This window comes from Mauremys mutica, chromosome 4 (genome assembly GCF_020497125.1).
Source record: "Mauremys mutica isolate MM-2020 ecotype Southern chromosome 4, ASM2049712v1, whole genome shotgun sequence".
NCBI lineage: Eukaryota > Metazoa > Chordata > Testudines > Geoemydidae > Mauremys > Mauremys mutica.
Window position 1 is genome coordinate 20,001,134 of NC_059075.1, and position 13,724 is coordinate 20,014,857.

The 13,724-nt window shown below is 45.8% G+C and overlaps 1 protein-coding gene across 4 annotated transcripts in view; it reads right to left on the reverse strand.

Annotated features, from left to right (window-relative positions):
* Nucleotides 1-13,724, reverse strand: part of TDRD9 (tudor domain containing 9) — a 148,648-nt gene that overhangs the window by 41,446 nt on the left and 93,478 nt on the right. For all 4 annotated transcript variants that reach the window (XM_045014188.1, XM_045014190.1, XM_045014189.1 and 1 more), the window contains 3 exons: nucleotides 13,647-13,710; nucleotides 13,003-13,066; nucleotides 4,429-4,473 (listed from right to left, as the gene is read on the reverse strand). In XM_045014188.1, the coding sequence (XP_044870123.1) occupies nucleotides 4,429-4,473; nucleotides 13,003-13,066; nucleotides 13,647-13,710 (173 nt within the window). The remainder of the gene's footprint in view (nucleotides 1-4,428; nucleotides 4,474-13,002; nucleotides 13,067-13,646; nucleotides 13,711-13,724) is intronic.

Sequence of the window (13,724 nt, forward strand, 5' to 3'; positions counted from 1 at the left end):
TCAGGGTAACCTATGACTCTCCACTTGCTTTCAAGAGAAACTGACCCTGGGCCTGTGTCAGTTTGTGTCGATTTGGATCTGCGGCTACATGCCGCGTTCTCCAAGTTTCCCCCACTTCCAAAGCACGTTTTTAAGCAAATTAATTGTTACACTCATTATTAATAAATCTTTCTTTTACTTTGCATTTCTGTTCTGGTGTTGAGACATGGACGCATACTGTGCTGGGCACGGTGTGCACTGACGTACAGACCACTTCCTCCATAGAGGACTGACATCCTCCTGCTCCTACATAGGTCTCTGGGGTGGGGGACGGATGACAGTGGTTCTGCATGAAGGGGAGGGTTTGCAGGAAGGGGCGAGTGGTGCCTTCTTTGCATAGGGGTTTGGATGACGGCAGTGGGCTGCGGGTTTCTGCGTGGGAAGGGGTGATGGGTGTGGGAGAAGGGTGACTATCTGTCCGTGGATGAGGGCTCTTGTTGGGGCTCAGGGCAGCGGATAGGCTCGTGGATCCGTTGCAAGTGCATCGTAAGGGCAGCCTGCCTTCACAGTAATGGCGTGGCAGGCGCTAGGACCCTGGACAAGCATACACATTACGAAATGATCAGGGGCAGCATACACAACACAGAATGACCCTGGTGCCTACTGACTGCAGTGTGTGTGTGCCCCGCAGTTGATCCTTTCCCCAAGTCTGTACCCTGGTACTGTAGGCTATACCGTGCAAGTATGAAACCCCTGTCCACCCCATACCGAAAAATCCTCTGACAGGAAAGACATGACGGAAACAGTGATTAACAGCAAACATCTTTTATTAATCTAATAAACAGTGGGGGATGAACCTTGGATTTGGGACTGGCTGAGCCTATAAGGGAAGCACTTCTACAAATTTCTAACGTGAGAAGTGCGGGGTACACGGCCGCTCTGCTCTGGTTCAGTGACAGTTCTCACGGCCTCTACCACCCCTCCGTCTTGTACTTTTGGGTGAGGGGGGGGCCAGGACTTCTTGGCTGGGGAGGGCGATTGCAGAGACACTGCAGGGGGGCCCTGTCCTCCAGCCTGCGGTCCTGCAGGACATCAACAAGGCGACGAAGCGTGTCCGTTTGTTCCTTCATGAGACCAAGCAGCGTTTGGGTGGTCTGCTGGTCTTCCTGCCGCCACCTATCCTCACGTTCCATGAGTGTGCGATGCTGCTCACATAGGGTCTCCCTCCAGTGTTTCTGCTCTGCAGCCTCTGCTCGGGAGCAGGCCATCAGTTCAGCGAACATGTCGTCCCTAGTCGTCTTCTTTCGCCGTCTAATCATTGCCAGTCTCTGCGAGGGGGATGCCGGGGCAGTCCGGGAAGGAGCCGAAGCTGTGTGATGGGGAAAGTTAGTGATTTCCTTGTACAGATACATTTTGGCGAACAGTGAACACCGTCTAGTCAATTTCTATGAAGAAGACCGTACCGGACAACAAGTGTCACGTGGTCTCCAGAGAAGCACAACATTTTGGCCTACGCTCTGATTGGCTGCGCCATTGCACAGGAGAGCAGAGAAGTCGGGAGAGATAGCAGAATCCCTCTAGCAGAGAGTCCTGGTAAGCCTTACAGTACATTATGCTTATCAGTTAACGGATAGCTGTGCCGTCGTGCTAAAGGCAATCTGGAAATCAGATACTATGACCCTTTTGCAGCCACTCCCGACACTGCAGGGGAAAGATCAATGTATGCTTTTCCTGTGTGGCCTACAGCACGTGGCTGCTAAGCGCGGGGCTTTGTTATGCAAAGTATAAGTAAACCATTAAGAACAGTAACTATTCGCTAATTGCCCTAATTAGATGCAGCACTTCAGTAACGAGATTACCCTGAGGCGTGTCTCTCGAGTGCAGAAAGAAAGGATGTTAAGGGAAGCACTTCACCGACCGGGACCCTACGCGGCCATGCTGGTAGAGGCGATGGTTCCCCTGTATCTGAGGATGTCGTGGCGTGGAAGAGTGAGCTTCACCGGAGGACCAAATAAGGCACCTCTTCCTCGAAACCTCCTGCGGAGGGTATTTGAGGAACTGTTTGAAGCATTTGTGGAATTGTCCATGGAGGACTATTGTTCCATCCCAATCTGTGTAGACCTACTGTTCGTTTAGTTTCCCTTTAAAAACTTTTAGATATAGTATTTATAGATAGAATTTATATTTTTGGTATACATGTTTTCGAGCAAATAGATATTTTCTTGTTTATACGACTTACCGCCTGATCCTTCCCCTGACTCTGAGTCCGGGTTCACGGCCGGTGAGGGTTGGTAGTTGATCTCTGTGAGGGTGAGGAAGAGATCCTGGCTGTCAGGGAAAGTGGCATTGTGTTCGCTGTCGCCTGCGCCTTCCTCCACGGACCCTTCGTCGTCTTGCCCATCGGCGAACATCGAGTAGGAACTGTCCTGGCTCACTATGCCATCCACTGAGTCCACGGTCACTGGTGGGACAGTGGTGGCAGACCCACCGAGAATGGCATGCAGTGCCTCGTAGAAGCGGCATGTCTGGGGCTGTGCTCCGGAGCGTCCGTTTGCCTCTCTGACTTTTTGATAGCCTTGCCTCAGGTCCTTGACTTTCACGCGGCACTGCATCGCATCCCGGCTGTATCCTTTCTGTGTCATGGCTTGGGAGACCTTCTCGAAGGTCTTTGCATTACGCTTGTTGGAGCGCAGCTCCGACAGCACAGACTCCTCGCCCCACACAGCGATCAGATCCTGGACTTCCCGGTCTGTCCATGCTGGGGATCTCTTTCTATTCTTGCATTGGGCTGACTCCTCTGCTGGAGAGCTCTGCATCGTTGCAGGTGCCGCGGAGCTCGCCCCGATGTCAAAGCAAGAAATGAGATTCTAACTGTCCAGACAGGAAAAGGATTTCAAATTTTCCCGGGTCATTTCCTGTGTGGCTGCTCAGAACATCCAAGCTCGGACTGCTGTCCAGAGCGTCAACAGAGTGGTGCACTGTGGGATAGCTCCCGGAGCTACTAAGTTCGATTAGCATCCACACCTAGCCTAATTCGAGCTAGCAAGTGCGAATTTAGCGTTACTCCACCTGTCGGGGTGGAGTACCAAATTCGAACTAAGGAGCCCCCTAGTTCGAATTAAATGGCTTCCTGGTGTGGACGGTTGAGCGATTAGTTCGAATTAACGCTGCTAAATTCGATTTAAGATCCTAGTGTAGACCAGGCCATAGAATCATAGAATATCAGGGTTGGAAGGGACCTCAGGAGGTCATCCAGTCCAACCCCCAGCTAAATCAACGTAACAACTATGGCACTCGTATACCACAGCAATTGGGGCCTTATAAGTACCTTAAATAAACTTACCAGTCCAAACCTTCCACATGACCTCCTTCATAACACACATTGCCCTGGGAAAACAGGATTTCACTTTTTCTGGATGCACAGTTTTAGCAGACATCAGACAGATAGGTCCTGCGGATAATTTGTCCTGGCTACTCACTGGAGCTTCAGTAAATGTACACTGGTGCTCATGATGTATGTAACAATCAGAAGGGTATTGAGAGAAGCCAAAATGGCCCACATCATGCTCTGTGTTTTTTGATGAGATCATTAATAGGGAAAAAAGTTACCTCTGTGGGTATCATGACTCTTGCCATGGAGGCAATAAACAAGTTGTTTTTCAATAGGTAATGAAAGGTATCTTTGGGTTCCTGGGTTCAGAACCACGTCAGCAGCTTGCCTCAAGTCATTTTTCCCGTTTATCTGGTATCCATCACTCTTTCCTCATGACTTCCTTGAAGGAAGAGTGTAGTGGAATGGTGGAACTAACTTGGGCTGGGAGCAGTTTTAGCAGAGCTCACCAGCACTTCTGAAGAAAGGCTTCCTAAACATGGAGTATTTCTTCCACTTGGAATGTGCATTTTACTCTGTACTTTCATTATGGTAGAGAAAGGAGCACAACTGAAAAGGGTGCCCAAATGGGAAAAGGGGGGAAAAAAGGGTCAGGACAGGAGTCAAAAAGTGGACAATATACTACTACTTCGGCGGATGCAAAACCTGCTGACTGGACACCACCAGACACAGCATGACTGAGCCCTAGAGTCATGAATCACAACCATCTCTGATATCAACTAAGAGAGAGTCACAGCTTATTAATGTTGGATTGGGAGCAAGGTCAGGATCTAGCAAGACTATTTTATAGCTGTAAATAATTCTTTACAAAGCCACACATCATATGCAACAGAGTGAAAGTTTATAGTGAAATATAACGTAATTCACCATTCATGTTTCTGAATGAATGCTGTACCATCTAACTACTGACAAATTACTCAGCCTGTACTTCCTATTTACAAGTATGTGAAGCTGAAGATTAACGTAGAGACTACTTTGAGGTTTGCTTCCTGTACTGGAAATATGACACTTCAGTGTCAGTGTCTTCTACCACAGATGAAAAAAAAACATTAACTAACCTTGGGATGCCTCAGTTCTCCTCTTTGTCTGCAGGCTTGCCATGCCTAAAATAACAAATAGCTTTTTTAGTTCTCAAGAACATATTGCATTGCCTATCACAACAAATGGATTTAGCACATTTAAAAGTAACGAATATTTTTTCCAAACCTTGCATGGAAAACTGTAGTAGGAAAAAGCAAGTTTATTTTTTCTACCCTAATTCAAACACCCCAGGATGGTGGTGGCGATTATGAAATGCTTAGGAACATTAGAGAGACTACAAAATTAGAAAATTCATTAACAACAGGGGATTTCAACTATCCCCATATTGACTGGGTACATGTCACCGCACGATGGGACACAGAAAAAATTTCTAGCCACCAAACATGACAGATTCTTGAGCAGCTAATCCTGGAACCCCCAAGGGAAGGGGCAATTATTTGATTTAGTCCTAAGTGGCACACAGGATCTGGTCCAAGACATGACTATAGCTAAACAGCTCAGTAATAGTGGCCATAATATAATGAAATTTAACATCACTGGAGTGGAGGGGATATCAAAGAAGCCCACCACAGTAGCATTCAACTTAAAAAAGGGCAACTACACAAACGTGAGGGAGCTAGTTACTCAAAAATTAAAATGAACAATCACAAGAGTGAAATGCCTGCAAGCTCCATGGAAACGTTTTAAAAACACCATAATAGAAGCTCAAATGAAATGTCTACTCCAAATAAATAAAAACAGTGAGAGGACCAAAGAAGTGTAATCATAGCTAAACAAGAGAGTAAAAGAGACAGAAGCAAAAAGACATTCTTTAAAAATTGGAAGTCAAATCCTACTGAGGACAATAGAAAGGAATAAACCTTGGTAAGTGTAAAAGTATAATTAAGCAGGCCAAAAAACAATTTGAAGTGCAACTAGCAAAAGACACAAAAATTAACAGCAAAAACACCTGACAATCAGTGGAGCCACTGGCCAACTGAGTTGCTAAAGGGAGACTCAAGGAAGACAAGCCGTTGTGGAGAAGCTAAACGAATTCTTTGCATAGGTCTTTACTGCAGAGGATACAAGGCAGATTCCCACACCTGAGCTATCCTTTTTAGCTGACAAATCCGAGAAGCTGTCCCAGATTGAGGCGTCAATAGAGGCGGGTTTGGAACAAAATGGTAAATTAAACAATAATAAGTCACCAGTACTAGATGGTATCTACTCACAAGTTCTGAAGGAACTCGAATATGAAATTGCAAAAACACCACCCAAGATAAGTAACATCGCTTAAATCAGCCTCTGTACTGATGACTGGAGTATAGCTAATATGATGCCAATTTTTTTAAAAGGCTCCAGCGCCAATCCTGGCAATTACAATCCACTAAGCCTAACTTTAGTACCAGGAAAACTGGTTGAAACTACAATAAAGAACAGAATTATCAGATATATAGATGAACGCAATATTTTGGGAAAGAGTCAACATGGCTTATGTAAAGGCAAATCACACTTCATCAATCTATTAGAATTCTTTGAGGGAGTCAACAAACATGTGGAGAAGGGTGATCCAGTGGATATAGTATACTTGGACTTTCAGAAAGCCTTTAACAAGATCCCTCACCAAAGGCTCTTAAGCAAAGCAGGTAATCATGGGATAAGAGGGATGGTCCTCTCATGGATTAGTAACTGGTTAAAAGCCAGAAAACAAAGGGTAGGAATAAATGGCCAATTTTCAGAATGGAGAGAGGTTAACAGCAGGATCCTCCAAGGATCTGTTTTGGGACCAGTGCTGTGCAACATATCCATAAATGATCTGGAAAAAGGGGCAAACAGTGAGGTGGCAACATTTGTAAATGATACAAAATTACTCACAATAGTTAAGTCCAAAGCTGACTACGAAGAGTTGCAAAGGAATCTCAGAAAATTTGGTGACTGGGCAACAAAATGGCAGATGAAATTCAATGTTGGTAAATGCAAAGTAATGCACATTGGAAAACATAATCCCAACTACAAACTGTTGGGGTCTAAATTAGTTTTGAAAACTTAAGAAAGATATTGGTGTCATTGTGGATAGCTCTCTGAAAACATCTGCTCGATGTGCAGTGCCAGTCCAAAAAGTTAACAGAATGTTAAGAACCATTAGTAAAAGAATACATAATAAGGCAATAAATATCATAATGCCACTATAGAAATCCCTGGTATGCCCACTCCCTGAATACTGCATGCAGTTCTGGTTGCCCCATCTCAAAAAAGATACATTAAAACTGGAAAAGATAAAAGCAACAAAAAATGATTAGGGCTTCCATATGAGAAGGGATTATAAAGACAGACTGTTCAACTTGGAAAAGAAACAACTAATGGAGGATATGATCGAGGGCTGTAAAATCATGAATGTTGTGGAGAAAGTGACTAAGGTAGTGTTATTTACCCCTTCACGTAATACAAGAACTAGGGGTCACCCTATGAAATTAACCAGCAGCAGATTTAAATCAAACTAAAGTAAGTATTTCTTCACACGATGAACAGTCAACCAGTGGAACTCATTGCCATAGGATGTTGTGAAGGCCAAAAGTATTACCAGGTGCAAAAAATAATTAGATAAATTCATGGAAGATAGGTTCATCAATGGCTATTACCCAAGATTCCAATCTGATAGTGGAAAACAAGCGTTACTCCATTTTGAAACCCTTACCATTAGCTGAAAGCAGGCACATCACATAGACTGATCTGGGGCAGAAAAACAGCAAGTTTGTGGAAAAGTGGTAAGGCAGCATATCATGACATCAGTGGCTCAACAGTCAAGCTGGAAGGGGATATCAAGGGGAGTACCACATGGACTGGGTCTGGTTCTGTTCAATATCTTTATCAGTGATTTAGATATTGGCATACAGAGTACACTTAAAGTTTGTGGACGATACCAGGTTGGAAGGGGTTGCAAGTGCTTTGGTGGATAGGATTATAATTCAATACGATTAGGACTAACTGGAGAAATGCTCTGAAGTAAATAGGATTAAATTCAATAAGGACAAATGCAAAGGACTCCTCTTAGGAACAATCAGTTGCACACATACAAAATGGGAAATGACTGCCTAGGAAAGGGTACTGTGGAAAGTAATCTGGGACCACAAGCTAAACAGTCAACAGTGTAACACTGTTGCAAAAAAAAGCAAACATCATTCAGGGATGTATTAGCAGGAGTGTTGTAATCAAGACACAAGAAGTCATTCTTGTACTCTACTCTGCACTGATTAGGCCTCAACTGGAGTATTGTGTCCAGTTCTGGGCACCACATATCAGGAAAATTATGGACAAATTGGAGTAAGTCCAGAGAAGAGCAACAAAAGTGATTAAAGGTCTAGAAAACATGACCTGTGAGGGAAGAATGAAAAAAATTGTGTTTGTTTAGTCTGGAGAAGAGAAGACTGAGAGGGGACATGATAACAGTTTTCAAGTACATAAAAGGTTGTTCAAGGAAAAGGGAGAAAAATTGTCCTCTTTAACTTCTGAAGATAGTACAAGAAGCAATGGGCTTAAAATTACAGCAAGGACAGTTTAGGTTGGACATTAAGAAAAACTTCCTGTCAGGATAGTTAAGCACTGGAATAAATTGCCTAGGGAGGTTGTGGAACCATCATCATTGTCTAACTTGCTCTTAAAAATCTCCAATCACCTCTCAGGGATGGTCTAAACAATATTTAGTTCTGCCTTGAGTGCAGGAGACTGAACTAAAAGGCCTCTCAAGGTCCCTTCCCAGTCCTACCCTTCTATGATTCTGTGTCACTGAGTGCAGCAGCAAGGGCTTAACCACAATGTTGGTGCATGGTCAAAATTCAGACTATAAAATAAGCCAAAAGCATAACAGGAAAGAGACGAGACAAGAGAAAAGATGACAACCCGACTCTAGATTACTGACCATCAGATGCGGGGCCCTGCTCATTCAGCATCACCTTGGACTATATGTAATTGCAATATGAGGTGCTTTTAGCTTACTGCAGTAGGGAGTTTTGTATTAATAAAAGGCGTTCTGTGTTTGAAATGCTTGCATCAATCACTTATGCCATGTGCTTGGGGAATTCCTGAGACCACCCTAGCATAGTGAAACCCTGTGAGTAACATATGATCTAGGTGTCCCTAAATCTGATTGCCAGATGTTGGGACTGGACAACAGGGGATGGATCACTTGATAACTGCCCTGTTCTGTTCATTTCCTCTGAAGTATCTGGCTTTGGCCACAGTTGGAAAGCAGGATATTGGGTTAGATGGACCACTGATCTGACCAAGTATGGCCATTCTTTTGTTCTTAAAATAATCTTTGGGGGTGACAACTATGGAAAATTTAAGCTCAAAAGAATATTAGGATGTTCAAGCTAATGAAACGAACAGTTATTTACCATACGGTAACTGTGGTTCTTCAAGAAGCTGTGTGTGGATCCCACTGTAGAATGCAAGTGCCTGCACACGAGATTGAAGTCTTTTGATTAGTAGTGTATCGGGGAAGACAGCCTGAACAGTTTTGTTCCATCAGTCTAATAAAGCAAGGCTCTGGAAACATGCAAAATGCAATTTCTTCTCTTCTGGTATAGAGTGGGGGTTCAGGAAAGAAGACAGGGAGATTGAATGATTCTCACAGAACTTAGACCATCTTGGGAATGAATTTAAGAGTGGGTTTCAGCACCACTTTGCTCATGTTTAGAGAGATTTAGCCTTAAGTGCTTGAAGCTCACTATCTCCCAGCCAAAGTGACGGAAACTAGAAGGACTGTCTTCAGGATGAGATGATGTAAGGAGCATTCCAAAAGAGGTTCTAAAGCAGGGGTGGGCGGATCCGGCCTGCGAGATTGCCACCCCCATGGCGCCACAGGCCCCACGCCACTTCCGGAAGCAGCCAGCATCACGTCCCTGTGGCCCCTGGGAGAGGGGGAGCAGAGGGCTGCGCGCGCTGCCCTCATCTGCAGGCACCCCTCCCCCAGCTCCCATTTGCCAGGAACGGGGAACCCTGGCCAATGGGAGCTTCGGGGGACGTACCCGCAGGCGAGGGCACTGCACAGAGCCTTCTGCCCCCTCACCCCTCCTCCAGGGGCCACAGAGACGGGATGCCAGCCGCTTCCAGGAGCGGCGCGGGGCCAGGGCAGGCAGGAAGCCTGTCAGCCTTGCTGCGCGCCGCTGTCACCCCGGAGCTGCTCCAGGTAAGTGGCACCAGGCCGGAGCCTGCACCCCAAACCTCTCCTGCACCCCACATACCAATCCCCTGCCGCACCCCAAACCCCTGCCCTGAGCCCCCTGCCGTACCCTGCACCCCAATCCCCTGCCCTGAACCCCACCACACCTTGCACCCCAACCCACTGCCCTGAGCCCCCTGCTCCACCCCTCCTGCACCTCAACCCCCTATCCTGAGCCCCCCCTCACTCCATATCCCTCTCTGCACCCCTGCCCTGAGCCCCCTTCCGCACTCTGCACCCCTCCCTACCCTGAGCCCTTTCCTGCACACCGCACTCCCTTCCACACCCCAACCCCCTCCCCCAGCCCTACATTCATGGCCCTGCATGCAATTTCAAAAAGTTTGCCCACCCCTGTTCTAAAGGGAAGCTCAGTGAGCCTCAGAAGGATGAAACTGAGATCTCAGGCAGTAGGCCCTTGCGAAAGATTTTTACCATCAGGCGGGAGAAGACCAAGCACGACGGCACAGGTGGATGGCAAGCAGAGATTGCTACAAGGCAGACATTAATGGAGTGGGACACAAGGCCAGAAATATTTGAAATGCATCCAGTAGTCAAGGATCTTTGGTATCAAGGGCCCTGTCTGTGCTAAGCTGCCCATACTAAGAACCTCTTTCATTTTGAGTACCAAGTCTTTCTGGTAGACATCTTCCTGCTCTGTATCAGGATCTCTTGAACCTGCAGGGAGCAGTCTCTGTCCACGGTATTTAACCAAACAGCCATGCTGTCAGATTCAGTGACCGTGGGTCTGGATGGAGTATCTGACAATTGTGGTGTGAAATCAGGTCTGGGAACTGGAAATGTGGTTGAATGAACATCTGTAGCAGGTTTGCCAGCCAAAACTGGACTTGGACAACAGGAAGCTAGCAGGATGATCATGGCTCTATCTTGTGATTTTGGATACCACGATAGGGAAGGGGGACTTGGTGAGAAGCCATACACCAGGCCTTAATTCCACTGCAGAAGGAGGAGGTCTGGTAATGATCCTGTGCTCACACCCTTTCTGGGGGAAAAAAAATCTGACATTTCACCATGTATGTGAACACTGCCCTATGGCCTAACAACCTAAGGCAAGTCCATACTATTGTAGTCGGGTTTGATTTTCTCTCTAGTAACAGTGACTGCAACAACGGGAACCTGTCCTGAGGCAGGTACGCTCTGACCAACCTGGATTTTATCATGGCCCCTATGAACTCAATCTTGTGTAATGGGATAAGAGACTATTTTTCATGGGGTTCATCAGGAGGCCCAGCTGGGTGAACTCTGAAGAGGGATGGGGAAGAAGGATGGGTAAAGCATAAGGAGTGGCTATAGATGAGATAGCCTGGGGCAATGCCGCCTAGCAACCATTTGTCAGCTGTGATAGGAGACCAAGCCTACTGGAAAGATGAAAGGCAAATGTGGTAAACAGGCTCTGGACTGCCATTTATGTGACGACAAAACCCCCCATCAAACCTACTGCCTCTGAGAGGGTGGCAGAGGTGACCGCCATCCCCTGCTTTTTTATAAGGAAGCAATCCTCGTCGGGGTTTTGGTACACCAAAGAGCCTGTACCACCTTTTCCTGGATCACTGTGGTTTCAATGTCCAAGGTCACTGTAATCCAGGAGAGGTGGTCTTGAAGCTATCCATCGCTGGCGTTGGGACCTGTTATCACTTTCTCCTCTGGTAATGACAATGTCTCAGGCGTGGATGGAGGTTGGTGCTGTCCCTCCATTGTCACATCAAGGTGCTTTTTGAGACCAGTGTCTGGCTCAGGCATGGCTGACCTGGCTAGTGACATCACTGGAGAGTAAGATCTGCTTCTCCTTGATGCATGGGAGAGGGATCAGCTCTAGGACATGTGTGATGATGGACCCCAATTCAGGCCAATAGGGCCAAGGTAACATTGTGAAAACATGATAAAATACAGGTTGGCCGACCCAGTGTCACTTGTGCTTCACTTGAGGGGCTTCCCACATTCTCCTTAGGGACGGGTTCCAATGGTAGGGGATAGAGGGGTCTCTAGTTGAAATCAGTGAAAACAAGTAAGTCAGCCAGGGTGATGAGTATATTTTCTCGAATGGTGATGTCATAGATTGGTGTGACCCTGGATCCAGCACCAACTGTAGTCTTGATGTGGAAGATCTCTCAGGAAAGGATGCAGATTCCTCCATTAGGATACATCTTCGGTCTTTGATGGGCAGAGTCAGCAGTACAAATATCTGTGACTTAGTTGGTTGCAGGTTGCATCAAGGAGAAGCAGATCTTACTCTCCAGTGGTGTCATTAGCCAGGTCAGCCATGCTAGTGGTTCATCTTGGAAGCGAATGAAAACTGGGGGATTTTATCTTTAGAGGACTAGTGTTGGGGTCCTCCTTGTGGAATATTCATTATGCTTATGCTCTGTCCAGCCCCAGTTCTGCCTTTCACTGTCGGGGGCACAGGTGCCGGATCTGTAAAAGTTGAGGTTGTCTGTGCCAATGTTGTCAGTTCCCTCTTTAATGCCTACTTTTCAATGCTGGATCCTGGAACATTGTGTCAGATTGAAGGAGTGCTGGTTGCTGCTGATGATTTCTTCAGCTCTGGGTCTAGCAGATGTCGCTTCCTTGGGGACAGAAACGACTTGCATGGACTGTACTAAGAGATGTAGCTTGAGTCAAGCATCCCTAGATTTGCAAGTCCTTGATGAACAGGACCAACACGCTGAGCACTGGTACAGGATGTTACTTTCCACCAAGCAGAATAGGCATCAAGTAAGTCATTCGGTGAGGGGGGAAACGAGGCAGTCACAGGGCAGGCAGAGTTTGAATCCAGAGTTTAGAGTCTGCCATGCCACTACAATAAGCACCTCACCTCATTATTGGAGGGGTACCAAATACTTTTCTTTTTCTAAAATGTCCAATTCTGAGATTTGCAAAGAGGAAAACAACTTCTCAGAAGATCTGAGGGAAAAAAACCCAGACTTTTGAAGCTCTGAAAAGAGTAGTGGATTGGATAATCACTGGGTTCCATCTTGCTACCGCAGGCAGTAAGAAGGAGCTGCGGGAGGGTCATTTGTCCTTTTATACCCTCACACGGGAGCACGATGCGGCACAGGGTGTGCCACCAGAAACTGCTATTCCAAAGTCTCTGTTACATGCATGAGCCAAGGGTGCACCTACAGCGGGCTCCACACTGACACATACTTGAAGAAACAAGGGTTATGATAGAAACTTCTTTTGGAAACCATCTAAAGAGGATAATAATGAAATAAGTAGCTCAAACTAACATTGTACAGATTATATTTTAAGCAGCTATTATCAGCCCTATTAACACTGCAGAGGTTCTAACAAGGCTAAGTAAATACATCTTTATGTTTGTTAAATTTCACTGGGAGATCAGCCCTTTCATTAGAATACTAGAAAACATGATTACCTTAAATGCACCCACAAGTGCAATGCAGTCACTCTTACTATTTCCAGAAAAAATCATTTTATTCCTGGGAATGCAAACAAAAACGTATCACAAGATAAACAATGAATAAGTTTAAGGCTATTCTATAAGGTTCTTATATCACCCTCATCACAGTAGTATCTCAGGGCCCTCCAACAGTGCATTAAGCAACTGTCTGGTATGGTTTGTTCTCTCTCATATCACCACCCGATGGGGCGAACCATGTGTAGTATAGTGTTTTAGTAGGGTTCTGTGTTTTTTTTAGAATGTGCACACTAATATGCATTTATGTTAGAGAAGGCAAAGGATGAAGTGTGGCTTGCATTTAGAGCAGATGGTGTGTGTGTGTGGGGGCGGGGGGGGGGTGTATTTAGTTCACATGGAAGTCCATTCCAGTGTTTCAGTCCAGTTCTGAGAAAGCTTGGTTTTCTGTACAGACTAGCTTTATTCTTATAGTAAAAAGGCAAAGTAATATGTTCTTAGCATTGTGACTGACAAGAAGAGATCAAACCCCCACGCACCCTCCCCGCAAAGCGCTTACAGTCTAAGACTCCCTGGAGAAGAAGCATGGCTGGCTGCGTATTTGTTTTAAAAACAAGAAGTTAAGTATCTTGAAAGTAAAATACCTGTATCCATCAAGATGCTGCCTGAAAGGCATTGCAAAAAAGTTCTTCAAAGAGAGTGCTGCAGCTGTAACAAAAACA